The 11096-nt window shown below is 41.1% G+C and overlaps 1 protein-coding gene across 1 annotated transcript in view; it reads right to left on the bottom strand.

The window, feature by feature from the left end:
• Positions 1-1191: 1191 nt before the first annotated feature.
• syn2b (synapsin IIb) overlaps positions 1192-11096 on the bottom strand; it is a 59853-nt gene continuing 49948 nt past the window's right edge. The window contains exons 9-13 of the mRNA XM_044023790.1: positions 10539-10641; positions 9306-9482; positions 8900-8966; positions 4052-4853; positions 1192-3699 (exon numbers count right to left, since the gene is read on the bottom strand). Of these exons, the coding sequence (XP_043879725.1) occupies positions 3546-3699; positions 4052-4853; positions 8900-8966; positions 9306-9482; positions 10539-10641 (1303 nt within the window). The 3' untranslated portion in view covers positions 1192-3545. The remainder of the gene's footprint in view (positions 3700-4051; positions 4854-8899; positions 8967-9305; positions 9483-10538; positions 10642-11096) is intronic.

Raw genomic sequence — 11096 nt, 5'->3', positions numbered from 1 at the left:
GGCTTTGTTGATGCAATATTATGGTTTTTATGTCCGTTAAATGATGTGATCTTAGGCATTTTGAGAAACAGGGAACAACAGGGAGAGATGATCAACACGTCATGGCCGGTACGACACAGCAAATAGAAAGGACAAAACAATAGAACAATATTACATAAGCGAAGCAAAACAGCATGCAAAACAAGGAGAAAAAAAATGGGGGACAGAGGAGAGGTGGAGGGACAAAAGGGGGGTGTCACAGGGCAGAGACAGAGGAGAGAGGACACTTAAGTCCATAAGAATGGCACAAGTTTAGGACAATGAAACCATTAAATAAGTAAATCAGAATAAGAGGAAGAGAGAACACAAACCAACAAATTAAGGTCATTGCACAAAAACAATAAAACAATGACATAAGCGATCTAAAATAGAGGGACAAAAAAAGCGACTTGGCAGCAGGTGTACAGTATATGTGAGAAAGGGAGAAAAACAATTAGCAGAGGTTAAAACCAATTAAGATTAAAATGAAGATGAAGGTCAGCCAAGGTGTCTTGCCTAACTAGTGCTAAGTAGACAAATGTCTTATGAAGTTTTTTCCTGTTTTTTTAGGCACATGTAAGAGCTGCGGATCAGCTGACAACAGAGCTCTGCCTGGTGTGGCTTCAAGAGCTCTGTCCGACTAAAAACAACCAATAAGCTCTTCAGTGCTTAAGATTTTACCTCATTTGTTTCTTCAAGCATTTTGAGTTTTGATTATTCAAAATATGAGCAAACTCAAATCAATACATAATTCACATTATTTAACATAACAAATGTCATTTTGTCCATGTGATTTGGGTCAAAGGTCATGTCCAGATGTCACTCAAATTGAGCCATAACGTCTAATTGTCTTTCAAATGTCCATATATTCATAAAGAGAGAGAATGATTCTCCAAATGCAGAACTGAAATGACGGATGATAAATGAAAAGCTCTGATCATCTAAGGTTTTCAGAACGTTGTAAGACTTGTCAAACACGCCGTGGAAAATCGCTAAAAGCCTTCATGGTTATTTGCACAAACTCGACGATGCCACAGCAGAAGACTTTGTAACAACCGTTATCACAGAGCGACAAGTGCAACTACTCGCCGCGGGGAAACTGACGAGAAGCTTTAATGAAAACCGCTAAAGCGAGGGCGTCAGCAGAGGTGACACGCAGTGAATAAAAGGGGACACGATGGAACCACATCTTTATTCACTTTAATCTGTACAGAAAAAAGAACACCATCATCATCAGTCACCAGATCATGCAAAGCCGTATTGCATTACGATTAAAAACACAATACAAAACAAAGAATATACTCTACCATAAATATGGAACCTCGAAAAAATAAATCAGTCAATATATTACAAAAAATAAACTCCTGAGATGACACGTTCATACATACAAATACAATGTGTTATAGTTTACTAGCAACATTAGTACTTAACGATGATGAAGCGGAGAGGCTGGTATACCGTTCATATATATATATATATATATATTTAAATTTTTTCGACACATATGAAACTGAAAGGTGGCAACGTAACAAAGAATGACCGGGTAAATTTATTCCAGGTTGCTCTGAATTCTGTAATCCTGCAATCCAAAACCAAACACTTTTAAAATACAGCATATATAAATCTAAAACCCGGCATCTAAGTGCAGTAAACAACAACCTGGAGAGTCGCCACTGAACGGAATCTTACGTGGGAATGTAGAGTAAGTGTTAAGGAACCAAACGGATACACAGGTCCTGTATTGTATGTATGATCATATCTATTATTTATAGCACGTCGACAGTGTCCGACAGTCGTGACAGACTCGTCTCGAGTGTCTTTTTCATGAGAATAACCAACAAAGTACAATACTGTTGATAAATCTACACACAGAGGTGAAACAGGAAATCACCAGTTACAGCAACAGACGCTGAGCAACGGATTGGAACGCATTCATTTACCTGCGAGGGTTGATTTATTCAGTCAGTCTAAAACAAAGGTGTCAAACTGGCGGCCCATGGGCCACATGCAGGCCCCCCCCCTCCCCAAATCGATTACAACTTAATCTCACATTATAAAGAAAACGTGGTCCCCGATCTCCTCTTACTTGTATTTTTATAATACTAACATGTAATGTGTTACATTCAACATTAAATTACATATACATGTATATATATATACATACATAAAAGCTTGGTAGGTGTTTTGATTATAGTTGTCAGCATTATTATTTACTTCATTTTTTAGATTTACTTCTCCGTTTTTGCCAGTAATGGATTTATTTTGCTGTCATCAATATGCTTTTATTGTGAAGTATAGATCATTCCATGTCAAAACAAGCACTTTTACTTTGGAATTCTGTGAAATATCACCATGAATATCTTAACCGAGGAAATATTGCCGCTCGATTTCTTTTCCTAGACCCGCCCCCTCTAGACCAGTCTAGAAGCTCATTGACCCCCAGGTCATTTCAGTTTGACACCCCCCTGGTCTAAAATGTTACGAGACATCCCCAGAGTCCTGAACGCTCCAGAATCTACCTACAAATTGATCTTGAAAACTGTTGTTGTAAATGAAGGAATTCCAAGCTGTAATGGACTCAGGTCTGCACAACTAACAAGCGAAGCTGTGAATAGCTCACAATAAGGCTACAACATCTAGAGAGAGAGAGAGAGAGAGGGAGAGAGATAGATAGAGAGAGGCAACGGAGGGTAAAACTCAAACACTGATAGAGCTCCTTTCGTCTCCAAAAGTCACACCGAGCCACTTGGAGGAGCCATGCATAACAACTGAGCACAGATGTACACACACACACACACACACACACACATTATTTCCAACTCCCACAGACGACAATTAACTTTGGACACAAAATAAAGGGGAGTGGGGGGGGACAGCAGTGACGAGCAGTAACCAAGGACCAGAGACACAGTGGCTGGATTTACACGAGTAGTCAAACGTTTTCACCTGATGGGAAAACCCATCAAATAATGTGAATATATTATATTATTTTATTTTTAAATGTGGATAAATCCAGCCACTGAGTGAAAGAGTTATGCCACTGACAGGTGTGAAAAGTGCAACTAGATTTATGTGTTGATATTCATTTACTGTATAATATATATATCTATATATATATATCTATATATATATGTTGTATGTACATTCCATTTGTAGTCATGAATAATATACTGTTAGTGTGTTTTTTTATAGGGTTTGCTCTGGGAAAAATAAAGATTTTTATTCCTTTTATACTCCAGTCAATCTGTTTCTATTCTATTTCAATGACGTAACTCCTTGGGTCCATTTGCTCTGGCACAGGATCAATTGCTGAACATCCCACCCGGCAGGCCTCACTGTTACTCACACAGAGACGCCGAAGGTGGAGGAGCAGAGGGACTCGGACGGAGGGGGGAATACAGTACAGTTAACACACACATTTTTAATCTCAGACCGGTTCACATTTAATGTCAATCGAGTGGCTGGCCGAAGACGAAACAGGGGCCAGGATTAATCAAAGAGGGCCTGACTATGGCTTCGGGCTGTATCTAGTCAGAGAAAAGGCTGGCGAAGGACTTTCGGAGATTGCGAATGGTCTCTGCCTTTGCCTCGTCTTGGCCGTCGCCTGCAGAGCTCGAGACCCCGCGGAAGAAAGAGGAGTCGCTGAAAGCGTTGAAGGCATTGGTCAGGGACTGGGACTTACTGGGAAGAGGGAGGAGATGAAAAAAAGGGAGGAGGAAGTACAATGGAGGGGAAGGAGTGAGGAGATAAAGGAGGTATAGGGGTAGGGGGAAAAGAGCGGTATATGAATATTAATAAAGTGACCGAGGAGCTTGGTGAGGAGCAAAGACACACAGGGAAATGTGTAAGAGGTCACACACGCAATATTTATGCAACAGTCCTTGAGAAACTTCATTTCAATTAGTTACCAACTTCACTATCAGAACAAATGTAATGCATCATGTTCTGGTTCTGCATCCTAAACATTTAATTATGGCCCACTGAACTGCACGCCTTTGCATTATCAACAGTGTGTTGATAAAATGGCTCTTACTTCAGCAGAGGATGGGTCTTTTGCCCTGAAGCTGGCTGTTCTTCCACAGCAGCGGGGGCCTCAGCAGGGGCCTCAGCAGGGACCTCAGCGGGAGCGGCAGCTGCTTCAGCTGCGTCAGACTCGGGGTTCTTGGCCTGGAGCTGAGCCTTAGCTGGAGACTGGGCGTGAGGTGGGGACTGAACTTGTGCTGAGGAAGAGGCTGAGGCAGCGTCTGAGGCCTGAGTGGCTGCTTGGGGATCTGGCTGGGGTTTGGGTGAAGCTTTGGGAGGAGGCGGGGTTTGTGGCTTTGGCTGGATGTGAGGCTTTGAATTCCTGCGCACAGGTGGGATGGGCTTTGCAGGTGGTGTGGGTTTGGGGGGCAGCTCTTTGGGTTTGCCAGGAGCTGGTGACGGGGAGCCTTGAGGCTGGGGCTTGGGCTGCTCTATTGTAGGAGATTGGGTGGAGGAAGCGACTGGGGCTGGAGTGGAGGCTGCAGCTGCTGCTGATTTGGTTGAGGGAGAGCCTGGAGCTGCCACAGCCGCTGCTACTTTAGCTGGGGATGATGGTGAAGTTTTGGCTGGAGATGGGAAAGAGGAAGAATCTGGAGCGGACTTTGCCACAGATGGGGCTCTTGTCATGGGGGGAGGCCTCGGCACAGGAGGTCTTGTGACTGACTGAGACTTTTGGACCGGGCCGGGCTTCTGAGTCTGAGCTGGTTTCTGAGCTGGACCTGGACCAGGTTTCTGGGCCTGATCGGGCTTTGGTACAGGTTCAGACACTTTCTTAACCGCCTCTGATGACGGGTCCACGCTCTTTGATTTCACTGGAGCACCGGAGAGACGGAGATACACGGGGTTAGAACAGATCATCACAACGCTGTGCAAACACACTGAGGCAAGAAAAAAAAAATAACAAAGCAAAATTACAAAAGAGGAATAAAACAAATATTGTTATTGTGTTAAATTAATTCAGCAGCACCTGTTGTTTTAGTGAAGCAGTTAGAAAACCAGACATATCACCAAAGACCAAAGCAGAACATGATAATGAGCTTAGGCTAAACATGCCCACTGAAATAATGACCTCTCACATTCATAAACCCCCCCGATCCCCGACCAACTCATCTGTCATGAACAAGACTGAAGCAAAGCAGGCTCTGAATGTGTGTGGTGCAGTGTGGCCAGCAGGGGGCAGCAGATAAACAGTCAGTTACTCGTCAATAAAGCCCAAGTGTTAGTTGCTTGTGTGCACGCTGACTTATGTGACCATTAAGAGGGTGTGTGGAGGAGGTGTGGAGAGGAAAAGAGGAGGAGATGACAATCAACGGTAAACAACAACATGAGAGATGACACAACTGAAAGACACTGTCATTGCTATTATACTGTTACACTAAAAACACAGGCAGGCAAATCAACTCATCATGCAGCACAAAACAAACAAGTGATTATACATGCCGAGCAGAAAATGACTAGCAGGGATGAGTTTCCAAAGGATAATAATTCACTTTCCTGGCTGCAGGTTGCACATTAGAGTTGATTGTGTAAATGATGTTTTAAAGCCTCTTCCTTAAAGGATTAATAATAAAGACTGTGTAGAAAGTGTAGATTCATTGTAGATATTTGTATATAGACGATCATGCCACATTGCAACGCTACAAGACTCATCATGAAAATTCATCCCATACATTCTTAGAGAGTCATTAACTTCAGGCAGCTAAATGGCCACAAGTCTTACGTTATTTTTTTCAACGTTTGTCGGAACTCACGATGCATAAAAATCAAAGAAAATACCATTTGTACAAACATAATTTGTAAAGGGTGACACAGTAAATATTTGCTTGGACAGAAAACCTTGTTTTAATCTGATTGGAGTCATTATTTGACAAATACTCAGACAACTGTTTCACCTGAGGAGGCACTTACGAAGCCAATCGACTGGATCAAATCTTTGTAATACATCTCTATTGACTACATTAGCTGTTCTGGATCCAAGCAAATAAGCAATCTTGTGAGACAGAAAAAGAGTTTTACTTAAAAGAACTTTCAGGTCGTCAGTTGAAAGGGATTTTTTTTTTTATAAAGAAAATATGTATTTGATACTGTACTTTGTTTTGTCTCAGGAGCTGTGACACAGAATTATAAACAGTTGACTTGAAACCAAAGGCGACGCATTCACAGAGCATTCAGATCTTGCAAATGAGGCTTTGTTTCATGACAGAAGGAAGTAAAAAAAACTTTCACCAATTGTCATCACAACGATACACAGAATTTTTTTTTTAAAAAAAAGACAGCCAAGCATTGCCCACAGAAACCCAGCTTAACTGGCCAAAACTCAATTACCACAATAGCAACAATAATAGGAGAAAGTTTAAGATGGAATAAACGTAAAAACCAACATCCATTTATGCATAAGCTCATTTTTAAATTATTATCTATGAAAGGCCGTATTTCAAAGATAATACTTCTGATTTTCGGCATCTTCACACATGTTCATCTCGAGCCATTCACCTCTCCTTTAGAACATAAAAAGCTGGCATTTCTGGGACAACCCGCACAAACACCAAAAACACCACAGGGAGCACAGGTTTTTCTACACACACACACACACACACACATGCAAAATTAAAAAAAAAAAACATGATCACTAAACATGCAAACACACACACTAAAAACTCCACTAATAATTACTTTGTTCACCGTGTTAAGCACTGTTTAACAAGCGCTTTTAGTCGTTTTTTTCACATGTAGTTTTCACAACAATCAGCTCTGGGGGCACACAGAATGAATTAAGCTATGGCTCTAGTTAAAGTCAGCATGCTGCTTAAGCGCTGTGATTGCGAGTCAAACGGTGATGAGACACAAGGTCACTTAAAAATGTACAGCAGACACCTTTTTCTATCGCTGTCCGCAGACTAATGCAGCGCTAATCCTCGTGTAATATCGTGTCTGATATCACAGCGACACTCTGCATTGTTTCCAAACAACAAAGTTAAGGATTGCAGATAAAGTGCTTTGCCTTCCTCTTAATGGACTAGACTTATTTATTTTCTTGCCAGAAGTCAGATGGGCGGGTGAAATGAAACTGTTCAATACTAAAATCAACAGCTTGCTACTTTGCAAAAGAATGGAAACTGTTGGAAACAGCTTGTCTACCTCTGTCCAAAAGTGACCTTTTGTAGGTGGCTTTGTTTACATGTGCGCATTTACTTCAATGTAATTAGTTAAAGCATCCAGATTAGAAATGACAACTCCTCTGTTTGCGTGGAGGTTAAAATGAAATAATGTGATTATAATGTGCAAATAAATGCATCAAGCATTTAATTGGAATATGTTTTTGTGCCGAGATGTCCGAACGCACAGAAATTGTACGAGAAAAAGCAACTTGACTTCCGATCTGAACAGTTGTATGAACACTGATCGGAATGACACTGGTGTGTTTACATGATGCATATGACAAGCAGTTTTAATATTTAATCGGTAGACAGGATATTCACTACTGCAACATCATTCTTCCTAGTGAAAACTACAGTTACATATATCTGCATTTCTTTCATTTTTACTCATCAAAACGACGAGTATAACCTGAAGTGCATGTAAATGATCAGTAATTATCGTTTTGACTAGTCGAAATGACGTCACATTTTATCCGTAATGGTAATTCCAGATAGTCACACTGGGTGATTGAGTGTTAAAAAGGCTTTAGCTGTTAGCTTCTTTCCTCTCATCTAACTCCTGACAAGAAAATGAGTACATTGAAAAATGTCCGCATGTGTCGCTAACTAATTTCCTTCAGATGACTGTCTAAGCGTCCGTTTCATCATAGCTATGGTGGCAGTAACCGGACGCTATAACTTCACTCCTCTCATCCTCTAATCCTCTCATCTGCGCTCTTGAAAAGAAAATGAGGAAGAGCATTTCCCTAAATATCAAAAATGTGTTCCTTCAGACGACAGCTTAAGGATCAAGTTTATAATAGCAATGACGGCAGTCTGGGATATAACGTAGGGTTGCCAACCGTTCTGTAAAAAAATAAGGATTGTTCTTTATTATTGATAATCGAGTTAGAGCAAAACCATGACAGAAAAATAACCGATTAGTGCGACTTAATGAAGATTTTGCGATGTGTATGAGGGGGAAAATTGGGGTGGAGTGGCTCAGTGGTTAAGACCCTACCTTGTGTACCAAAGACATCATGGTCGCAAGTTCGATTCCACCCCTGGCAAATTGTACTTGATTCCATTGTAAGTCGCTTTGGATGAAAGCGTCTGCTAAATGACATGTAATGTAATGTAAAAATAACCTCCTGCTTCTGTCTGTCATTCATTATTATCCAACAGAAAGTGGGCAGCACTTTTAAGTGGTCGTCCAACTCACTGTGAGTCCTGTGTATCGTAGCAACGGAGACACGGCGAGATGTAAAGGTAAAATGGTGGCAAAAAAAAAAGCAGATTGCAAATTATTATATCGATTTTTAAACTCTTTTGCTTGATTACAAAGTTACATAGACAGAAATACTATTGCAAAACAGTGAAACTGTCAAAGTGAACTTGTTTAAAGTGCAAAATATTCCTTATTTTCTTATCAAGACGTTGGCAACCCTAATATAAAGCCTCTCAGGATAAAACTATGTTTACTAACAACATAGGACTTAAAACTACCATATTATGCTTGCTAACTTTAAAATAAAATATCCCAGTGAATGTTTTCATTAATGGCAGTTTGATGCAAAAGGCATTTACTGTTTCAAATTCCAGGGTTTACGTTCAGACTTTTGAGAGTGAACTGGCCCACGGCTGATTCAGTGTTTCCTAGACATGCTTTGTGGCTGCAACAGCAGCACTTGTGTTACAATGGAGAGCAGGGTTCAGACAACCTTGAGACGGAGGGCGCTGGCCTGAGGTCCTGTTTGGATCTGCCACTCCTTCCTTGAGGGCAGCACTCTGGGAGAGAGAGAGAGAGCGAGACGATGGAAACACAGGGAGAAAGAAAAACAGAGAGAGAGAGAGACGGGGGTAGAAAGGAAATCATGAGTAAACTCGATTTGTGCGAGAAGCAGCAGTGAAAGGTTACAACAAAAACATTTCTCCCTTGGCATCAATAGCTTAAATTTTTAATAAGCAACACAGCTTGGAGAAATAGCGCATGTTGTGTTCTCGTGGTGAATTGAAGCGTGTGATTCATGAGCTATTATTTCCATTAATTTGAAGTGACCCCAGTATAAACACAAAAAAAAAACGTTTGTGCTTGGCAATGCGCTCAAGCGTGCTTTCAGCGTTTACCTGCTGAGGCTGCACAGTGGTCGCTTTCCCACTCTGAGGAGAGCGAGCGGGCGAGCGGGAAGCCGAGGACGACCGGGCGACCAGTGCCTGGTTCATTTTAGTGAGCACCACCTCAGAGATGAGCTGGCGGTCCTCGGCCTGGTGATCGCCGATTAACTGCATAGATGAACCCACAACCTGGACAAAGAGGGCACAAGCAGCAGATTAGGATATTTGGATGTTTTGATTGATATGTTTGTCATAGCAGCAGTATATTAAAGGATGGAAATGGTTTTCCGTACAGAAGAGGGGTGCTGTCAAACTATAAATGGTAAGATAAGAATATATTTAGACGGATTGTCATTTCTAATGCTGTAATACCGTGTAAGAACCAATCATCATGTAAGTGCTTTGATATTTTGCTTCATCTCACAGGGCTAATGTAATAGAACGACACATTCACTTACACACACACTGACAGAAATCCTTTTTTAATTTCACTCTCAAAATGCCTTATCATTGTAGCAGCCAGGCGGAATAAGAAGTGAGCAATCAACACGGTCAAGGTTTTATTTTGTTTGGTTATAAAATCTAGGCTCTAAATCCATTTGCGATGCTGTCATTATTAGAGGTCAATAATATTATAAGGTGAGATAGAGTATGATAATTAAAGTTTGATTTAATCAGGTGTGCAGTATCACCAGGCTTTTTGGATTCCATTCATTTTGTTTGCCTGAGCCTATTTCAACCTGCTTATTCACCGCCAAAAGAAATGCCGCTAGTTACTGTCGCTGCAACCAAGTTATGACCCTAGATAATGATGCTACATGTCCACTCATGACCTGCCTCCTCAGATTCAGCTCTGTGTCATAGCGTCTGCATTTAAATCCTGCTGTGTCATTGTTCGTAGTGATAATGTATTGACGCAGTCTTCTACTTGCTTACTCACCCCTACCTCCCCCCCTTACATCCACTTTCATCATGAATTCAAGACTCGAGGCTATAAACATGAATCCAGTGTGCTCAAAATGAGTAGACACAGACAAATACTCTTATACAACAAATATGATGACGCCCATTAAGAAACGCCCATTGAATCGGTTTATTCCCAGATAAAAAAATGTAGCCGTGCAAATGATGCTACACGAGATACATTTCAAGTTGATGTCAGCAGTAAATGCAGACATTATCAGACAGCGTGGCATATGCACAGTGTTTGGTCATTTTCTTTTACACAGTGTGAGTTGTTCTCACCTCAGTAACGTAGTCGTTACCGTCCTTGCCGCAGATGGCTTTAATGGCACAGATGTCCAGCCCTCCGAAGATCTCTGAACAGGTATCGACCCACAGCTTATACCTGTCACAAGGAAAGGGAAACATGATGATAGAGCACTGCACTGGGCCCAAATAGCAATCCTAAACTGTTCACTGGAAAAAGCTGAAGAACAAGTGTACTTTTCTCCACAGACGCATCATTCATCAAACAGTATATGACACTTAAACCTGTAGGAGGTGTTATTAGGTGTTATAGGTCTTATTTTTCAAACTGCATGTACACTGTGTGTTCCAGCTGTTCTGTGGACCTGTTCTAGCAGAGAAAGCAGAGGTGTAGCATGTATCATTAAAAGAAGCTGTGATACATAATTGGTAGCTCAGTAATTGATGCTAATTCCCCATGTTGATGTTCATGATTACAGCTCCTGTGACAGGTCGCAAAATGAATGAATGGAAAAACAATTTATATTTTAGATTTCAACCCTGTAGTCGCTGAAATGAATTCCCCTTTCTTTCCATGTTTACAAATTGTTCAAT

The sequence above is a fragment of the Solea senegalensis genome, linkage group LG4 (assembly GCF_019176455.1).
Source record: "Solea senegalensis isolate Sse05_10M linkage group LG4, IFAPA_SoseM_1, whole genome shotgun sequence".
Classification (NCBI taxonomy): Eukaryota; Metazoa; Chordata; class Actinopteri; order Pleuronectiformes; family Soleidae; genus Solea; species Solea senegalensis.
Note: the sequence above shows the minus strand (reverse complement) of the source record. Positions and strands in the feature narration are given on the sequence as shown.